The 16,618-nt window shown below is 40.9% G+C and overlaps 1 protein-coding gene across 4 annotated transcripts in view; it reads left to right on the forward strand.

Moving 5' to 3' along the window:
- Nucleotides 1-16,618, forward strand: part of LOC124258627 (metabotropic glutamate receptor 3-like) — a 164,624-nt gene that overhangs the window by 111,066 nt on the left and 36,940 nt on the right. For 3 of the 4 annotated variants that reach the window (XM_046692699.1, XM_046692697.1, XM_046692696.1), the window contains exon 2: nt 4,266-6,140. In XM_046692699.1, the coding sequence (XP_046548655.1) occupies nt 4,775-6,140 (1,366 nt within the window). In that variant the 5' untranslated portion in view covers nt 4,266-4,774. Of the gene's footprint in view, nt 1-4,031; nt 4,130-4,265; nt 6,141-16,618 lie in introns of those variants that run through there. The other variant, XM_046692698.1, reaches the window with a different exon arrangement.

The following is a 16,618-nucleotide window of genomic DNA, read 5'->3' on the forward strand; positions in this document are numbered from 1 at the left end:
TCAGTCAGTCAGTCGTCCCTCTGTAACTGACAGCAAATTAAAGAGGGCTGTTGTGGATGGACGGAAACTCGCAAACATCAGTTTTCCCCTCCAAATATCTTGCCTTTAGAGATAGTAAGAGAGAGAGTAATACGCACATGCTCTTTTGGTGTAGTGTTGATATTACCCTCCCACCCCTTTTGGTCCCCCCTGTATTTTCTGGTCACATTCGATGATCGAATATTGATAACCCACAGCCTAGTTTTGGTATGTTCGCAAACATCTACCTAGATATTTGTACATTCTTATCAATTTACATGAAGAATTAATTTTTTGGGCGTGATACATATTCTCTCACTGTGTGTTTAGTTTCCAACGTGGACATATCTTACGCTTTCGATTAGGCAAGTAGAGTAAGCTCCCCTGTCGAACCACGGATAATGCGGTCACAACGTTTCAACACTATGATCTGACATATGCCAGAGATACCCCCGTCATGTCATTTTTCGATCTTTCATTTCCAAATCATATAGATTCATTGCCTTCACATGCATGTAATTCATCGCCTTCAGGTTGAAAAGACGAACACATATCCCAAAACATAAAAAGAGAACCTAACTGCATGCGGAATATATCTTATCATATATGCGAGTTGTAAAGATAGTTCACGTAATCTTTGCTTTGTGTGTTAGATAAGATCTATTATAAACGAGTAATGTAGGTACGTTACATAAATTATACTTAATGAAGTACATACAATCTTCAAGCAATGGCGATAAGACAAGGAATGTTAAGATAACCCTGCAATCAAGCTATAATTTGCGTGACGTGGGCAACTGCAACAGTTCCTGGTGGTTCTAAAGTAATCGGCAGAACGGGCATCCTCGGAGGAGGAAGGAATGGGTTAAATCAGTTAAATCTTGAATGACGGTGATTTGCGTTCAGCCGATATCATGTTACCTCGTGGCAACATTGTACGTCGTCGGTGAGGATGTAACGATCACGTCTGTGAAGGTTACGAGGTGAAAGTGGATGAGGTCGCGTCACAAGAATTATGTCACGACTCATGGTGTCTGTTTACCCTGTATTTACCTCGTTTACCCAGTATTTGTCTAGCTTACCTTGTCTTTACCTCTTTATTTAATAGCAAAGGCCAAACACGTGTGTGAATCCGTTGGGCATGTTACGTTTAATCGAGTATGTCGTGAGACAGTGAGTTGGTAGGGTTGAAGGCCGCCTCAGCAGTATTTCAGTTACATCACTGCGTGTCAGCTTAATGTGCAAGGACGGTCCGAAGTAAAAAATAAAATTCACGAGCAGATAAACCGAGAAATACGACATGAAAAATCTAGTCAGGACGTTTATTATCAATTGAAAGCCCCACACGAAACCCAAGAGATAAAAAAATAAAAAATAAAAAAATAATAAAAAATAAAATAAAAATAATACATACAAAACATATTTATGAAATCAAAACGTACATGACCATATGACTGTTCAAGTTATAGTTATTACTATTACAGGAGCTGAATCAGACTAGCTCTTGTTCTCTGAATATATGTAATTCTGATAGTAACAAATAAACCCATCTAAATTGAAAAGGAGCCCCAGTCAGATGGGAAATTCTGAACTGATGGAAATCTAGACAAATTTTGTTCAGGGCTTTAGCATTGCATGGAGAACTGGGCAGTAGAAAATATAATGTGGTTCAGGGAGTGTGAGACAGGCTAGAGCTGGTGCATGGTAGCTGCAATTATTTCCAAAACATAATAATAAATTAATAATAAATTCACCACCGTAACCGTGCTTTTTCCAAATGGCCGAGTTCCGACTGGCCTAAATTGCATGGGACAACTGACATATGACACACCACCAGGTGCCGCGTCGATATGAATATAGAATTCGGACCAATGATCACATGATCTTACGACGTCCATGCGACGCAACCTAGATACTAAAGATCGATACTTACCATTAATTATATGTTGCGGAGTCTGTGTGTATAATATGAATAAATCCATGTTTAAGGGATAATTACGTTCTTGATAGTGTCTCTATGCATAGTAAATATGTCTACAAAAAAGCTATTTGTTGTATCGTGAAAATATTCAAACGTCTATAAATATACGTCTGTACGTATACCAATAACAAATTAAGCGATATGCTAAAGAGGATAGTAAAAGAGATAATGACACAAAATCCAAACAAGTTTATAATACGCGGCCAAAATCCAAACAAGTTTATAATACGCGGCCAAAATCCAAACAAGTTCATTGTCAGCGGCCAATTAGCCTGACAAGATCAGACTGACATCTAAGAAAGCGTCGACAGTAGGCCACTCATCATTGTTCCCGTTAGAAACGGAGGCATTGAATTGCTTCAATTCGTAGATGGGGAATTAAATATTCAGGCCTAGCAGGTCTCCCTGCCGCAGCCCATGTTGCGGACGTGTGAGGACCGGGCCGTCACACCTTCAACCACCTCCTCTGCCTACACAGCGGAGTAATTAAAGTCTTACACAGCTAGTACAAGAAACTAACGAAACAATCGATGTTATATGACTGTTCCAGTACGTTTCCATGTAACTAGCCCAACTAGGAATGAATTATCAACTAAACCCATCCCAACATCATTAGACTGGAAATGCATTGTAGAAACATGTACACGCAATACACGCACTGAATTCTATAAGTGAATTAATTCCATTAATGCTTTGGATACGTAGATCCGATCGAATTTAAATTAGGAATGAAGTTTTTGTTTCAGGATTTCCGGAATCCAACAAGTTTAAACTTAATCAAGCCTGAGCGTATGAATACGAGATTGTATTCAGAAAGATATATTTCAAATGAAAATGATGAAGAGAGACTATTTTGATTTATTTAGTTGTGTGTATGATTGCCTTGATTCATCGATAGTCAACGTTTCCCTTTTGTCTACCAGTATGTCAGTAGATCCGTCCTCGGCGTCCTTTACCAGGCATTTGTCTTCTACAGGTATCACATGCTCAAGTGCTTGTTCAGGTGACCAAATGACTTGCCTTTGCGTGTGTTTGGGTGGAGCAGGATACGCTCATCTTTTTGCAAACACCTGATATCACCACTACCAGAATATCCTTCATATTACATTCAAAAACGTTTTCCTAACGCCAGTTGATGACCATATTCATGAACACAGTTGGTGAAGAATGAGGACTATTTTTATGGATATACAACTATAAAGAAGTTGTATATCCATAAAAATAGTCCTCATTCTTCATCTACCCAACTTCTAGAATGCCAATCAAAGAAAACACAGACGGTATAAAACAAGTATGAAAGAATACAGTGAACTAGAAAAAAAACCCATATGAAAACACTTTGCACGAATAAATTTGATCATGGAATGTCAGCTATACGCCAGAACACAGTAACTGGGGCTTATCCAAATACTGACACACTTTGCCTCAACTTTCAAATTTCTTTCTCATAAATCAGGTAATATTACCCCATTTTCTTCGCGGAGTTGTGTTCTCAAGCCCATATTCCTAAGTAACCAAATCAATATTGTCAGTTTCAGTGTGTTGACAAGCCTTTCCAAATCTCACATCTCAGGAAACGAACCACATCAATATATACCACTCAACTTTTAAAAGGGATATTTTTATAATATTTCTGTATTCATCCCAGATAGTACTAGTACGCCACTACGTATAACATATGGACGTGAAAGTATGAAGTATCCGGGTATCCTTGTCAATGGTTGTGTGAAATATATATAGACGAGGCCGAGAGTTCAACCTTCTGAAACTACACGTCATTAAATATGTAAAAGCAAATTGTGAATAAATGATAACTGAAGGCTCATTAGATGTCTTATTATTATGACAATAAAATATTAAGCTATGTACAGTCACTGTGTAAAGTGCACGCAATAGGAACTGTTGTTTACAGCCTTCTCATTACAGTGTACGCGTTTCTGCGTAGAGGTGAGCCATGGCCAGCATTCCCCATTTGCTAAACGAATGACTGCAGTCGGTGAGAGTGTGTCTGTGGTGAAGGGGCGTGGAGCCTCAACCGGGGACAGTTTCCTGTTTAAGTGAATGCTAACATGGTTATCCCGTCTTTATTGGGGGCAATTCTTCGAAATCTTAGCTTACTGATTACCTTTAGTACGGAAAGTCTCCTTTCTGCATTCCATGATTAGATTTCGTGCATTTTCATGCAGTCGTTTCTCGCTGAATCTCCGTCGAGCGTTGGCGATTTGTTTTCCCCGTGTGGTCTCCATAGGTTTACTTCTCTTTGCAGCATTGATCCCATCTCGTTGAAGGAAGTGCTCACGGCGTGGAAGCAATGCCTGGGACTGTCGCCCGGCCCCTCAGAGAGCGGAGTCCTTTCGTCGGAGAGCTGCAGTGACGCGCCCCATACGCCAAAGTTCACAGTGATCAAAACTTGTGGACTGATTCTTCCCGACTCGTCAGACACATTTGAAGAATGGACAAGCCGCTCTCGGTAGACCCTGATCTGCTGGTTGTGTGTCTTGCTAGTCGCGGTATCGACCTCGTGCACATAATTGCCTGGAATTAATGGGTTTATATGAAACAACATAAGTGTGGAAAGTTGTTTGACAATGGATTTTTGAAATCAAACATTGTTCATCTAAGCCGGCGTGAATATCGGAGAAACTTCAAGACCATGTAACAGTCACGTCGTTCGGATGGTTGGCGAGGAATCGCCTGATGTGTGGAGGAGACTATTGACTGAAATGATTGAGAGACTGTAACAAACCAAGGAACGTTTGTTGAGATTTGTCGGCGATGGGGATAGCAGACCAGTGTTCCCGGCTCATACTTCTCCTGGTGTGTGTGCCTCTGACCTGCAGGGTGACCCGTGCGGTTGATATCCGCGCGAATGTGACCTCACCAAAGATTATCACAGCCTTTATTGCAGGTGAGATAATGCTTGGTGGACTGTTCCCTGTGCATCAGAAAGGCGACGGAGAACATGCATGTGGGGCGATCAACATTGACAGAGGTGTGGAACGTCTTGAGGCCATGATGTTTACTATTGACGAGATCAACCGCAACAAAAGTGTTCTTCCGGGGATAAGGCTAGGAGCATCCATATATGACACGTGTGCTCGAGCTACATATGCTTTGGAACAATCTCTTGAATTCATAAGAGCATCTTTTACATCTCTAGATGCATCTGAATTCGTTTGTCTTGATGGATCAACAGCCAGGGCTAAGACAATACCAACGGCAGTGGCAGGAGTGATAGGAGGGTCATACAGCACCGTGTCCATGCAGGTGGCAAACTTGCTCCGGTTGTTCAAACTTCCCCAGGTAAGCTATGCGTCCACCAGTGCAGCTCTCAGTGATAAAACAAGGTTTGATTACTTTGTACGCACGGTTCCACCTGACGACCTGCAGGCCAAGGCTATTGCGGACATTGTCCAAGAGTTTAACTGGACCTACGTGTCCACAGTCGCTTCCGAAGGAGAGTATGGGGAATCCGGTATTGATGAATTTCAACAAGAAGCTAAAGCTAGAAATATATGCTTGGCTGCCACTGTGAAAATAGTCGGCAATGCTAACAACAGCACCTTTGATAAAGTCATATACGAACTGCTTCAGAAGCCCAAAGCAAATGTTGTGATCGTGTTTTGTAGGGTGGAACATGCCAAAGGGTTGTTGGATGCGGCAACTAGACAAAACCATTCTGGTAGATTTATATGGATAGCCAGCGATGCTTGGGGACGAAATGACGCTCCAGTTAAGAGGAATAATTTGGCAGCCCAAGGTGCAATAACTTTAGAACTTCAGTCAACCCCGATAAAGGTATTTGAAAATTACTTTATTGGACTTGATCCTCATTCTAATAAACGTAATCCCTGGTTCAAAGAATATTGGGAATCTGTTCACAAGTGCAAATGGCCAAGTAGTAAGACCTTCAGACGAGATGTGGGCAACATCTGTACTGGGTATGAACCTTTTGACAGAAAGCTCACCCAACAGGAAGGAAAAGTGCAGTTTATATATGACGCTGTGTATGCTATGGCCTTGGCTCTGGATAAGATGCACCGGGAGCTGTGTCCACACACAGACAAACTGTGTCCTGCAATGGCAAAGATTGATGGGGAAACACTCCATAAGCAGTTTCTTCAAAATGTGTCTTTTCAGGGTAAGTTATTTTCTTTTCTCTTCCATATAATCATATATATAATTGAGACGATTGACTTAACTGATTGGTTTTCAATATGATGATCTCTCATATTTAAGTGATTGAAATTGTACTGACCTTTCCCAAATATCACTCCAACGTATAACACCCTCAACTGCGTTCCACACAATTGTTTTCAGTGAAATGAGGAAGTACTGTCAAAAATAATACTAACCAATACATAATCTACCAATACATCCTTCTAGTGCTTTCTGGGGCGGTGGGGTAGCCTAGTGGTTAAAGCGTTGTCTCGTCACGCCGAAGACCCGGGTTCGAATCCCCACATGGGTACTATGTGTGAAGCCCATTTCTGGTGTCCCCCGCCGTGATGTTGCTGGAATATTGCTAAAAGCGGCGCAAAACCAAACTCAGTCTGTCATTCTAGTGCTTTCTTCCAGAGAGGGGCAATGTATTTTCGGACAGGCTAACAGATGTACCTTCCTCATGATGGATGCATCCACTTGGGCAGGCCATGCCCACCCTTTTAACGAAAACACTCATTCACAGATTCATGTTAATGCCTTGGTCAATGACACTTTACTGGACAGGTTCTTGTACCTTTGTCCAACACTGGATGATCCGCAAGGGTTTATTTTGTTGTTGTTTAATGCCGCACACAGCTATATGACAACGGTATGTGAATAATCGAGTCTGGAGCAGACAATCCAGTGATTGACACCATGAGCATCGACATATGCAATCGGTATACGATGACATGCATAAACCAAGTTAGTAAGCCTGACCTGGCTTCGATGAAGGTACCAGCACTTGTACCAAAATGTCAGCGAAGAATGAAAAATCCATGACAACAGTTACTGTCTTAATTCACTGACTTACATATTCCCAAATACTATATAGAGATACAACACTATAAATTGATTCGTGCGTCACTTGTCCTGAATCTGCCACGTTTATTGTGTGCCCGGTTCCCAGTCACTGGAATATAGAATATAAACATTCTCCATGTCTTGACTATGAAACCGTGTTATCTAATTTCTGAAAGGCCATGCATATATGCTTTTTTTGGCACATTGTTTGAATGGTGGGTGCTCTCAGTAGGGCAGTACATGTTTACCTATTTCTTGCACACCTGGTGTCACCTACTTATATAAATGTCACTGTTGTTTTAACCATGGACTAGCGCTTAGTCTCTGAATAGATATCATTTTGATAGTAACAAACAAACCCATATATATCGAAAAGGAGCCCCCGGGAGACCAGAGATTCAGAACCTGAGGAAATATAGACTTGCTTCATTTAGGGCTTAAGCATTACAGAGAGGGCTTGGCAGTAGGGGAATAATGTGGTTCAGGGACTGTGAGACAGACTATTTCGACCATTTCACTAAACTGAATATATTTGAGAGGACAGTCAAGACTGGGTATTTTCTGTCTCCGGCGCTTTACAATCTACAAACTTTGCTGGCTTTTTAGTTTAGCATTATCTGTGTGATATTCGAGTGAATCATCTCTCGTGTTTTGACTTTGGATACGTTTACGCGAAGTGTAAACACGTGCGTGTATTATTCAACGGTAATTCAAGCCGTCATATCTACTGTTATGCTCGGACGCCCCGATAGGAATACTGATAAGGAGTTAATGTATCATTTTTTTCTGCTTTGAGTTGATGCTATAGCTATGAATGTACAGGCTGGTCATGCACTTGTTCACTTTCCTCTGCCTACCGTCAAGATGGACTGGTAAGCCTTCAGATCAATCCATAAATACCTGCGTAAAGCAGAGTCGATGTCAGAATTCCGACTATATCATATCTTGTGTTTATGAATCACTATAAATAAAATGGTACTTGGTGTTATCGAATGAGTGAGCGTATTCTGCCCTACCAGTGACGCCCGTCATAAACCTGTGCAAAGGTCATTCAGTTGTTCATCTGAAACAAATATAGTACAGGAGAAATTAGGAAATTGAGACTCAATTTTGCAAGCTTTACCGAGGCCTTGATTGTTGTAAGCTTGATGAAATAGGTTCTGAGCAAGAACTTTATGACGCCCTTTGAAAGTTTGGTAAAATGAGCATGCCCAATTGCACCAAATGGTGGAGCTGTTAGAATATTGCTCGACATGAAGGGAAAGAAACCATTAACGGGGTCATGCTCGTTGTATTAGTTGGCAGATGATATCGTATCACGACTTCGTGGATCGATGATCATGATTTTCATCGGAGTGTCTGATCCAGACTTGTTGACATTGATGAGTGCGTCGTCAAACAAAAAACACCACCACACAATGATTTTACAAAAACGTTATCGGTATAAAACCTCTTCAGAAGTGCCAATTGTCACTGCAGACACATAGTTTGATGGACGAGCATTCTTTAATATCATAATCAAAACGTTTTTCTGTACAATCGTTCATCACTATTTTATCCCATCGTCGGTAAGGTTCTTTGTAGGACACAGCCATGGGATTTACGGATACATATGCAAATATGAAAGGTGAAGCAGATACTGCTTTCCTTGATTACAGACAATGGGCGATCGAGTCCGGTCTGACACTAGGGAACCATGACGAGATACCAGGTGTTATCATTATCAAAATACTAATCTAAGATAGAGAACATCGGTATCTTAAAGGACGTAGCTGAGGCCTTTCACAGGTGTAAGCAAAAACGAACATCGATCGAGGATCGTGGGAATAGTGGGATCATCGAGGATAGTGGGAATGTTTGTTCCCATGCACATCTATTTAGTCTTCTGCGGATTTAGACAAACAGCTGAATTGGTCAAATTATGTCTGAATTTTTACTTTGATTTTTCATTTTATCGCTGTGTGGTATCCGACTGTGTTTCGTAATCCCGTTACGCAACAGTATTGCAGGGGCACACTCGAAACCACCGTGATGTTTCATAGGTTAGAGTAACTTCCCTTTGATAAAGGGCAGTCACTCTAGATCAACGATTGTGCTTATATGGTAGACCTCACTGTTCGCCCTTGTCGCTTACACTGTGCCGTCTTATATTAATTATTAACTATATTAATTCCTATATCAACTGTTCAAAATAATCAACACTCAGCGATGATAGATAAATCTGGGAGTGATAAAATGTTTTAGAAGATATAATTTATAGGTTGTAATGATTTTGCCTATCGGTGTGGTATATCCTGCAATAGGGACAGACATTGTATATTTCGCAACCCAAGGTTCTTTAAATACAACCTTTATGCCTAAAAACGCATATTTGCCATTCCAGGAGTCAACCGCGTGACAACCTTTATTCACTCTTCGTGTAATAATTCCTCAACAGCCTCCATCTTATCGTAAACATTAGGGTACCTGCTGGATACTCGACAAATACTACAGTGCTCTCTGGATAGACGCTGTGATGAGCACATGTTTAGCTGTCGGCTTCTGCCAGTACGTTTCCTAATTTAAACCAGTCCGCGGCGATGGTTCCCTGACCCACGACTCCAGGAATAACACGGACTGAGCCCATATGGATGATCTAAAATAGGCTCAATCTGTAATTGTGATCGAACCACGCCTTAAACAACTCGCACAATTGCAATCGATTACATTCTTTGAGAAACGTAACATCCATTGATTTGATTACTTTGGTCATGAGGCGTCCTTTTACTTAAACGAAAATATCTGGCCCAAACTTTGATAAGCCGTCTATTGGGGCGCAGAGAATCGCCATCCGCAGAGCCATTGATTTTATGACCGTTCTTTCAAACTTGAAACGGAGATATGAGTATAACAATATGTTTCGTGAGACCTTGTTTCGTATCTCGTGTGAGAGCGGGCGTCAAACGTGGTTATTGATAACACACAGTGTTTAATTTACCTAATGCGACTGCCCAATTTTATTCGTAGCTTTCCTTGATGTATGGCCTGCCCCGTCAGATGATGGAGATTAGATTGGGCATAGCGACACCATAGCCCGTTTGAGCCAGAGGTGCCATTTCTTTTTTCCTGATCCTAATAGGAGCATGAAGGGTGAAGGTTTTACGCCGCTTTTAGCAATATTCAGGCAATATCTGTGCGGACACCAGAATTGGGCTTCACACATTGTTTACATGAAGGCAATCGAACCCCGGCCTTCGGCGTGACGAGCGAACGCATTATCCACTAAGCTACCCTACCGCCCCTGGCAGGTAGACCACCATTCGGCTTGCCACTTTAACTGCGGAACTGACGTTTTGTTTTTCAAAAATACCCCTGTTGAAACATGGTGTTTTTATTGTGGGTCGATGGCAGACATAAATCACGAAGATTAATGTACGTATGGCAGAGACAGTGCCCGGGGGACGGGTTTTGGAGCTGCGTATGGAAAATTAATGAACTGCCTAATGTGTGACTGCGACAGCCCGTAATCCTCCTTATTACCAGCCCCAAATCGAGGCCGTTTGCTCTTTCGATTACAAGTTAAGTCAAATTTAATTAAATGATGCCGGTACTTACGAATTATATCGACTGGTCTTTAGGACAGAACGAATTAAACTGTAATCCGTTAGCATCTTGATACAGCACGCATTATTTATCAACTTTCCCCATGCTCATAAAATCCCCCACATTGCCAATGTACGGCTTAAAGGGATTCTTCGAGCGCTTTCATGCAGTTTAAAGTCGAATCACGTTTGCCAGGGAATTGCTCTCTGCAGGTCTGCATCAGTTTCATATCATAACCTCAGGATATAATAAATAGACGGTGGTAGGAATATGATCTCCAGAACCGCAAAACTGTCTGTTAGATACAGATTACATATGCTCAAATTGTCCATTTAAGAATACGAGAACCATTACTTAGCAGATCGGTAATAAAAAATAATATTTAAAACTCTTAACGATAGCATTATATTTCATGCTGAACAAACAAGTTTAAGCACTGCGGGCTCAAAACATTGATCCGTGTTCAATCACTGCGTTTACGTTCTAGTGGGCTATTACAAAGTTAGTTCAGCTTTTAGTTTTACGCCGGTTTTAACAATATTCCAGCAACATCACGGCGGGTGACATCAGAAATTGGCTTCACACGTTACACCCATGTAGGGAATCGAACAGGCCTTCGGAGTGACGTGCGAACGCTTTAACCTTTTCGCTCCCTCACTACGCCTCTATTATAAAGGATTTGCTTATATGCCCTTGGAATCGAACCCGGACATTCGGCGTGACGAGCGAACGCTTTAACCATTTTGCTACCCCGCCGCCACATTATTATAGTGGATTTGCTTATATGCAAGGTACACTTGATCTATGTACGTATATTAATATCGGTGTTGATAGAAACTGCATAAAAAATGAAGAATCTGAATGCAGTTGATAACGTTACCGTTTCCCATCACTGTATTTACTTAAAATATTTTAATATTTAACCACTTCACATTTAAGCATCTAAAACATGTTTTCCAGCAAATGTCTAGTAATACCTCCCTAGTTCCTGACATAAATACTGTTTGCTATCAATGGTCCTGATAATTGCTTTATTGGTTTATAGAAAGTAATGATTTTGTCCTCGTAACCGTATACCTACGTCTCATGAATAATGCACCAACAACCTTCATGAAACCAGTAGTGCAAAACCCACCGAGTATTATACTCTAATTATGACTCCCGCTGTGTAAATGCAACTAATCTATATTCCGAATGAATGGTTTTAGTTTTGAGTAATGTTCCGAGTTATTTGATTAAACATTAACCATTATGGGTTTGTAGGCCACCGAATATATAAACAGTGTTGAGACACATTTTGATGTGGAATTTGTTGGTACAGATGGTGTTTCTCCAAAGTCTAACCCATCAGTAACTCGGACGCAGAAAGCCATATTGAAAGTGTCTTTTGCTACATTCACGAACCCTCAAGGGGAGCATTGCAGTAACACTAAATCTAACAATCCATCACTAAGCGCCTTTTATGGAGCCGTAGGAAGCTCCATTGCTGGTTCTCTGTCAAGAGCAGCTTCCTCTCCATTTCTGTGCAACCGGCTTGAAAACGCTGCACCGACCCACTACATGATAGATGAGTGGCGATGTGGGGATATGGAAAGTTGTGAAAATTACCTTTCTTTTTTCGTTTGAAAATATCGAATTTCCCAGGCAAATTAAGATAGGTTCTGAGAACAAGGAAAGCATAGACGAGGAGCTTGATAGGTTTCTCTTTCGTGTCGTCAATATTTGATGTGTTGCTGCAGGATTGGAGATCCTCTGTTGCGGGACACTCCCTTGTTGAAAACTTTTATAGATCTTTCTTGAAAAAACTTCTCCTTTATCTGAGAATCATGTGATCAAACTGGGATTTAATTACGCTGTACATTTAAAGTGAAGCGTCGCCATGCAATACATCTGTACAAGTATACTGGGGAACGGGGCCTCGCGTAAACATCTATAAACAGATGGTGGAGCAGTGCTGTAGTGGTTAGCATGTCTCTCACGCCAAAGGCCCGGGTTCGTATCCCGGTGAAGACACCAAGCATTTGTGACCTGGGTCTCGTACTGTGTTGTGTCCCTGGGCAAGGCACTTCGTCTACGTGGCACTCAGTCCACCCAGCTGTTTAAAATGGGTACCTGAGAAGCGGATGTACGGACCTATACGGTCGCGCGAAGCGCTTAGTAGCAGCTTTGAAAGTACAATTCCGTCAGGGTAATAATGTAACGCCAGAGATTCTCTAGACTAACAAATAGTCTCTGAAATGAACATGTTTTACAGAAAAAAAGCTCATAGTGAAAAAATAAAATATAATGAAAAGGAGTCCTGAGACTTTCTTCATTCTGAAGCTTTGGAAATTGACTTGCCACATTTTCTAGACTTGCGTGGGCCTGCTTGGATATATTTGCTGAAGGGTCTGTATGACAGACTACATGATGTCATAAGACGAGATTTTGCAAATGTTTGACATTTACTTGGACTAAACTAAGATAATGTATGTATAATGAGGATGAGATCATGACATGATATTGCAACTTTACAGATGTTTGGAACACAATGGGAGTATACGAAGATAACGTATGCGTATTGAGCATGGTGTTATAACATATCATTATTACTTTACACATGTATGGCATTGAATAAGACTATACTAACATGATGTATAAGTAATGATATTACAACATTATATTACAACTTTACAGATGTTTGGAACTGAACGAAACTGTACTAAGATGATGTATCCGTATTAAGTATGATATAATAACATATTACTTTACACATGTATGACATTAAATGGGACCATGCTAAGATAATGTGTACGTAATGATATCATAATATGATTACTTTACAAGAGTTTCAATGGGACTATGACAAGATAATGTATGCATTCCTTGGCTAAAATAGAACAGTTATAAATATGAAATAAAGCATAACTGTCAATACCTTCGCAATGAATGTCAATAGCATGCCCATGTAATGACGTCTTCTCACAGCCTAAATCACGAAAAAGCAATTTCCTGTGGTTCAATGACCGTAGGGCTAAGTCTGTGTAATAGGAGGATTATTTGTCGGTAGTTATATGGGTTGTATTCTGTAGCTTTGTATGATTATTTTCATACCATTCTAAAGCAAGGAATTATCATTGCGTCATATTGTAACATATTGTTCCATTCCCTACCAATGTTGTGAAAAGAATGTCGGTATAACAGTCTGTGTAGTCGGATCAATCATTCAATAAAACATCATCCGTTGAATTGTTTCTGGTTGTGGAGGCTGTCTGTACACAATCAATAAATGACATCGCAATATCAAACTATTTTCCTAAAACCTAACCCTAACCGATTAAACGTCAGCGGAAGATTAAGACGAGAAATGTCTCCCCTCCCAGCACCTCCCAGACTTGTATAGCTTGAACCATCGCCCCGAGTGCCTCAGAAGAAAGCGAAGCTACCCACGAGAACAAGGTTTAATCTGATTGTGTATGTCTACACACCAACGATCTATTCAGCAGTAAGCTAGAGCTTACTGTGTATTTACGATGGAAGTATTTTAATGAAGGCTCTGTGATCCTCCAGAGGTCTGACTTAAAATCACCGGACTGTTCCAGCATTTGCATTCTCATAAAGACTACTGGTATTTTATGATCACTATAGTGATAGATTTTCATCGATTTTATCTCTTGTGTTTTCGTTATACATCTTTCGATTTGTCATCGCAAAATTGCACGAATGTCCTAAGTGATAGGCTAGCTATTTCAGCAGCAAAGGGATGCCAATATGCGGACACAAGGACGCCCCTGGGGCGTTGTTGCCCCTGCAAACGTTTGGCTAATTGAGTTTGACAAAATGACTACGATGAGAAGGTCGTTGACTGAATAAATGTAGATCGGATTATCTATTTGGATTGGTGCTGCTAAATTGGTCATGAGGGACGAGCATGTATTGGTTCTAGGTATCTGTATCATGCACTGTTGATCATACGGCGCTGACAACATCATGTACACCGACTACTGCGTGGACGGCTTCTAGCATGCATAATGGATGATGGGTTTTTTATTTTAGGATTGCCAGATAGTGTTGTATAAGTAGGGTCGTGTCTCAATAGAGGCAGATGTTTATATGCGTGGCTGCAATCCTTGCAAGGTGATATGGACAACTGGTTTGTACCGATAACTATATGTATAGTTATGTATAGTACATAACTGAATGTATCTAACACTTAATGCTATGCAATACAGAATTACCGGATAAAAATGTTCATGTATTGTGGAAACAACGAAGACATAGAAATGTCGTATGATATGTGATAATGTGCGAAGGATTCCCATTTCCACACGTTACATGTTGGAGTGACAAATCAAACCTGAGGCTTTTTGATGACTTAGAAAGTCTTGTGAATGCTTATGGTATATTGGTATGTGTTCCTTTGTGGTCCGCGAAAGTGAGTGCGTCTGTCTTAATATATAACTAAAAGTTGGAAGGATATTGTCGCTTGGAAATAATTGTTTTGTAGTGTGTAGTTGCTAAGTCATTGACCGTGGGAATAACATGGTATGCTGCTTGAATTTTTTCTTCAGGGATAGATAATTATTCTCTTCCAAAAAAGGGGTAGTGGAATATACATGTTTTACTATACGTATTAGAACAAAAAGGTGTTGACGCCAAACATTCTATGCATGAACATTTATGTCTGAAACCTTTCGCACCAAAACGCAGTAGCGCTAGGCATTCTAGAGTTTGACACTTTCAAAGAAGGCCGGTCGATCTTTGTTGTCTATTACTATGACCTTTGTTTATCATAAAGTTTTCACTTACTCGAATCGTTCATTGTTCGTTTTTAACATTCATCCCATTTCCATGCTCGACCGCCACGTTTTGTCATATTGCCTTAGACGTCAATGGTCGACACCGCGTTGAAACGAGGGTAATCGTCGATGGTCACGTGTCAAGGTTTGAGATGAGCTCCGAATCACTTTCCACTTCCGTGATAGGCGCGATAGTGTCTGACGACGTCGAAATGCGCGTCAAGCCAATGTCGACCTCAGATCTCGTGACAGATTTGGCGGGGAATCGATTATAGTAAATGGACGCGAAACTCACTCCATATTGAACAAGGAAGGGTCACTGGACAGAGCTGTCGAGACAACAAGCTGACGCCCTTTGTTGTCCCCTTTTCATGGCAAGCGGATCAACGATTTGTCTTTCTAGACAACGAACGACACAAGTAATCACCGCGACGAATTTGCAATGATCACATCCAGCAGCAAAACTTCTCTATAATACCATCCCACCAATGAGCCTATACCTTTCCCCTTCTCTGCGACGTGATGGGTGATGTGCGTTAACGCCATAGACCACCTCCATGTTGGGTGAACTTGGCACAGCGCTGCCAGAGGAGTGGAACAGACTCGGGACAGTCGCTGGAAGACTCATTCGTAGTATGCCTCGTCGAGTGAATTAACGTCTGACAGATAGTGGCAATATTACCTATCCACTACTAGGCTCCATTTCACAAAGCGATCGTAGCGCTAAGGTGATCAGAACTCCCATACTTCAACATAGACTTACTACAGTCGTAGCCCTTCGCTTTGTGAAACCGGTCCCTGATCTGTAACGTCAGCGTCCCATCTTACCACCACCGTCTTTCAATATCGTTGGAGGTCATAACATCTATTGTCAAACATCTCTACCGGATGTAACTGTGATCACTTTGTCAGTTACAGCTTATTGCTTTCCGGAATTCAATCCAATACATGACACAACACTCAGTTCTGGCCATGTGCTCTAGGCACCCGTTTTAATGAGAGTTTTCTCCTCTGGTTACATGTGACATTAGGATTCATATGCGGAAAAGGATTGGTAATACATGACAGTAACGTGTTCCCAAGTCGTTCATTATTATTAATAATACAGCTATTGATAGAAAATAGTAATCTAATATTTTAAAAGCTTTTAGTTTATTTCCAACTACCCCTTCATTATAAAGAGAGATATTATGATGCTGACGACGATGATGCTTATCATTCTTGTTAACATAATCATCATCTTTTCCAATGA

The sequence above is a fragment of the Haliotis rubra genome, unplaced genomic scaffold (genome assembly GCF_003918875.1).
Source record: "Haliotis rubra isolate DU_JTF1 unplaced genomic scaffold, ASM391887v1 Scf7, whole genome shotgun sequence".
NCBI classification, from domain to species: domain Eukaryota; kingdom Metazoa; phylum Mollusca; class Gastropoda; order Lepetellida; family Haliotidae; genus Haliotis; species Haliotis rubra.